This window comes from Rhincodon typus, unplaced genomic scaffold (assembly GCF_021869965.1).
Source record: "Rhincodon typus isolate 14 unplaced genomic scaffold, sRhiTyp1.1 hic_rhity00016215, whole genome shotgun sequence".
NCBI lineage: Eukaryota > Metazoa > Chordata > Chondrichthyes > Orectolobiformes > Rhincodontidae > Rhincodon > Rhincodon typus.
Window position 1 is genome coordinate 1 of NW_025981853.1, and position 5,191 is coordinate 5,191.

The 5,191-nt window shown below is 39.8% G+C and overlaps 1 protein-coding gene across 1 annotated transcript; it reads right to left on the bottom strand.

Annotated features, from left to right (window-relative positions):
- Window positions 1-6: 6 nt before the first annotated feature.
- On the bottom strand, window positions 7-4,862 carry ccdc174 (coiled-coil domain containing 174; the record flags this gene model as incomplete). The annotated part of the gene is made up of 3 exons (XM_048594870.1): window positions 7-818; window positions 3,808-3,908; window positions 4,758-4,862. Coding segments are annotated over 3 exons (315 nt in total), but the record flags the coding sequence as incomplete, so codon positions are not given.
- Between the last annotated feature and the right edge of the window lie 329 nt (window positions 4,863-5,191).

Genomic DNA, 5,191 nt, shown 5'->3' on the forward strand with positions numbered 1-5,191 from the left:
ATCGATTTCTGCCAGGTGCTCCGGTTTCCTCCCACAGTCACAAGATGTGCAGGCTTAATGGTTTGGCTGTACTAAAGTGCCTCGCAGTGCCCAGGTGGATTAGCCATGGGAAATGTGGGATTACAGGGATTGTGTAGGATGCTCTTTGAAGGATCAGTGCAGACTTGATGGGCCAAACAGCCTCTGTCTGCACTGTAGATATTCTATGACTCATTGGAACAAAGTCCTTTCCCTAAGGAAGACAGCCTTGTTTACTTCTACTAGCCTGGAATGACGCTCGGAGACAGCGGGAACAGGTCATCAAACTGAAGCCCACAGAGCTGGCAGCGAGGGAGCTGTACAACGTGAAAACAAGGAAGAGGAAAAGAACATGCCTAGTCCAGATGGACGATAAAGGCATGCACTGATTCAAAGATCTCCACCATATGAGAAAGGTTAACACAGTTAGAATACAGTCAACAGAGGCAGACAACCAGACTATCAATGGTCTGACATTAAAGACCATTATACCATGTATTAAAACAAATTAAGCACAGAGGGTTTTTTTTTAAGATTAAAATGTTTTCCGTGAATCTGTACTCATTTAAATGAGAGGTGGCCCTGGTGATTAGAACCTTCAAACCCCTACTGTCAAAATCAAAGAATCCCAGATGAGATTCAAACCTTCGACTGAGACATCTCAGAAACAAAGCCGCCTTTCTATTTATTCTTATCCAGATTTAAATGGAAATGGAACAAAACTTAGAAGCCACAGATTACCTGGTAAGTCTCCTTTTGTCATTTGTTCATAAAGTTTTGCTTTTTCCTCTAGCCTCTGCCTAAAGAAAGCAGAAATTAATTTAGCCTACAATAGCTAACACATGGCATTTTATAACGCAGTATAAACACACTATCAAACACCACTCTTTTGAAAGGAAATCCCTTATTTGAAGAAACATCAGTTCAGTGGCTTGAGCACAAAATCCAGGATGACAGTCCTAGTACAGTAACAAAACAGTACTACACTGATGGAGGGGTCAGCTTGTAGATGAGATCTTAGGCCAGGTGAACATAAAAGATTCCATGACACTATTTCACTAACAACAGAGGAGCTCTCTAGCATCATATGGCCAATATCATCAGAAATATACATAATCTGGTCAGTATCACATTACTGTTTGTGGAATCTTGCTGTGTGAAATTTGGATGCCACATTCCCCAATTTAGAACCGTTATTACAACTCACAAGAAGTATTTAATTGGCCAGTAAGCGCTTTGGGATGTTAAGATTGTGAAAATGTCTGGCATGAATGCAAATCTTTCTTACAACTGGTTCATTATAATTGAGAGACCCAAGTAAACAGCAGTGCTGTCCCATAGTGCAGGACGCCTCTGAGGTCTAAAGAGTGAGAAAAAGACACGGTTGACTTAGCAACAGTAAACTGCTGATGGTAAAAGCTTAAAAAGGACAAAAGTTTAAGAAAGATAAGGATTTTCAGTTTTAAGGCCTTGCAAAACTAGAAATGAAAAGATGGAGACGGTGTGACAAAACCTTTGACTAGAATGATTGGAGGAGCTCAGGAAACAGTATAAAGAAAGAAGAGTTCGCCACTTACATTTATATAGCACTCCTCTCCTACACAATGACATTTCAGAGCACTTATAAAGAAGGAAAATAAAAAGTTGCAAAATGAAGACACAAAGAAGCTGTAAGTGACCATGAAACTGTTGTCAATTGTTGGAAAAACCCATCTGGTTCACTAATGTCCTTTTGGGAAAGAAACTGCCATCCTTACCTGGTCTGGCCTACATGTGACTCCAGACCCACAGCAATGTGGTTGACTCTGAACTGTCCTCTGGGCAATTAGGGATGGGCAATAAATGCTGACTGCTATAGTGACACTCTCACTTTGTGAATTAATTTTAAAAACTTTAAGGTAATAACAGGGTTTGGCTATCAGGTCACATGGTGAAAAGCAGTCCCTGTATAAGGGAGTAGTTTTCAAATATTGAACTTTGTAGTACCCAAGAGGTTTATCTGCAGAAGCAGGCAGATTCAAATCCCATTTTATTAAGTTACTGATCCCATCCATGCTCCTGAAAGATGCAATAAGCAAAAGCCAAATTTGGACATATTTGTCCATTCCTTGGCCAAACGTGGACTTCTCCCAGTCAGCACAGCAACCCTCCCAGTTCCCCTCGATGTGTAGCTTCCATGAAAGAATGAAAACTCGCAAGCATAAACAAGTTCATGACTACATCATGGTAAAATGGCAGAAATTCTCAACAATCCTCCTCTTTCAATACCTCTGCATTTCAGTAACTGACTGGAATAGGTTACACCATTCATAGGAACAGGAGGAAGCCATTCAGCCCCTTGAGCCTGTTCTGTCATTCACTGAGATCATAGCCGATCTGTGGCTGAATTTCATATACCTGCCTTTGGCTCATATCCCTTAATATCTTTACTTTAACAAATATTTATCCACCTCAGATTTAAAATTAACAAAAAGATCCAGCATCCACTGCTGTTTCTGGAAGAATGTTGCATTCATCTATCACCCTTTGGGTGTCGAAGTGCTTCCTCACATCTTTCCTGAATGGTCTGGCCCTGATCCTCAGACTCTGATGCTTAGTTCCAGAATCTCCAACCAGTGGTAATAGTTTATTTTGATCTACCCTGTCTTTTCCAGTAATTATCGTGAAAAACTTTGATCAGACCACCCCGTAACGTTCTAAATTCTAGAGAAAACAGGACTAATTTGTATAATCTCATAACATAACCCCTGAAGCCCAGATATTCTTGTAAACCTACGTTGCAATCCCTCCAAGGCCAGTATATCCTTCCCAAGGTGTGGTGCCCAGATCTGCTCCCAGCGCTCAAAGTGGGGACTAACCAAGGTTTTGCAAAACTGCAGCATAACTTCTGCATCCATGACCTTAGATATAAAAGTCAGCATTCCGTTAGCTCCCTTAATTGTTTTCTGCACATATTGCAGCATTTTAAAGATATGTACAGCCGAACCCCACATTCCAGACCCGCACCCCACCCCCCACCCACCAAGTCTCTTTGAAATTCTACTGTATTTAACTTCATACAACCCAGGAAGTACCCTGATCAATCTTTTTTGTGGTCCAAAATAGATAATCTCACACTTGCTTACATTGAGTTCTGCCACAGTTCTGCTCATTCCACCAAAAGTCGCTTTGTAATTCTATGCTATTATCTACATGTACAAAGCCGCCCAGCTTTCTGTCAACAGCAGTTTTGGATATATGACATTCTATGCAATTATCCAACAATCTAATCATGAATAAATAACATGAATGATTGAGGCCCTAACACAGGCCCTGGAGGATCACCACTGACCCCACTTCCTGTCAATTTGGAGTACCTACCCATTATCCCTACTTTCTGTCGCCAGCCACTCAATCAATTTCCCAGCCATGTCAGCAATTTGCCCTCAGTTCTGTGGGCTTCTACTTTAGTTTACAGTCTGTTATGTGGGACTTTATCAAATGCCTTCTGGAAGTCCATATAAACAACATCCATCGACATTCCCCTGTCCACTATCTTAGTCACCTCTTAAAAAAAAATCACTGAGGTTTGTTAGGCATTGACCTACTGACATGAATCCATGCTGCCTCTCCCTGATTAATTGAAAATTTTCGATATGTTCAGTTGCCACATCATTAATTATAGACTTTAACAGTTTCCTCACCACAGATGTTAGGTTGTCAAATGAATTCTCACTAAACAGTTAATGACAATGTATGATTCTAGGACTTTGACTCACAGTGAAGATAAATTCCAGATCAAACTCTTACTTTGATTTATCGAGAGTCTGCTGTTCCTCAATACTTTCTTCTACGTCCTTCTCAGCTCGATTTAAAACACCTGCATTTTGTTTGGTCCAGATACTTGGCTTCTGTTAAAATTTACAGATCATCAGTTTAACATTTCCCTGCATCTCCAGGAATACTGCAGGTGCTGTAAAGTAATGAGCATACAATTTTGGTTAAGCCAACCTCGGTTTCAGAGAAAGTACAAAGCAGTGATTTCTTTTTTAAGAAATATATATTTGCTCACCAAGGTGTAGCATATTAGTGTGGGAGACTAGAATGCTTCCCAGTTTGCTACTATCAAACACTCCTAGGTCAGGTACAAAGCAGGTTAAATGCAGAATAAAGATCCTCTAGTTTGCACCCATAATGTGTCTCAGCCCCATCCTCAAATGGTTTAGGTAAGAACAATGTTTATACAGAAAAACTTACAAGCTGAAACTGAAAGATGAATATGCTGATAGATACAAGGCTGGGGCAAGATGGACATAAAAGTGGGAGGAAGGCTCCCCTCAACTGTTTGGTGAGAGGGAAGGTACAATCAGAGGAAAAAAAAATCTAAAACAAAACTGAGCTCACAAAATCTACCATTTTTCAAGAAGCAATTAAGGTCACTGTGAAGCAGTTCAATCAAGAGCAATATTTTGCAGCGTCATCACAAGGCTCTTTTAGAACAATGACATTAATACATAAAGGCTAATGAAAATCAAATTTAACTCAATGGACCCTCCCTTCACCAACTGTGTCTTCACCAAATCAAACTGAAAGGAGAAAATACCTGTCAGATGTTTTCCCTTACTCATAAAACACAAGCATGAAGCATTCATACAGACATGATAAATAATATTACTGTCATTTGGCAAAGTCAGGCTAACTATATGACCTCTACAAGGCTGATGAGGAAATAGTAGTAATGACAGTTACCGCACACCTACCTTGTTCGCTGATTTGGCTTTAAATGGAGCCCCTGCTTCTTTCAGAAGTTTATCCTGTTTGAATTCCTCTTGTTTCCGGTAAAGCTCTGCCTTCAGATCCACCAACTGTAACACAGAATTTTTCTTTTTAAATAACAATGTGGGATTGTTGGAACAATTCATTAATTGAAAACCTCAAAAACTGCAAAATACAGAAATATTTTGTACTGCCATGAAAGACAGCAGACCTGATATGCCGATGCTATACAGTATGATGGGCAGCACAGGTATCACTTTTAAAGACTAAATGGAGCACTGGTTTATTAAAAGTAAACATTACAGTTGCTATAAGCATATAATTTACTTTCTACCCAGAGCTCCATAATGATAGAACTTTCCCTTCATTGTTCAAAAGATTGCAAAACATTGTTAGGTCAAAAGTAAGAGATGACAGT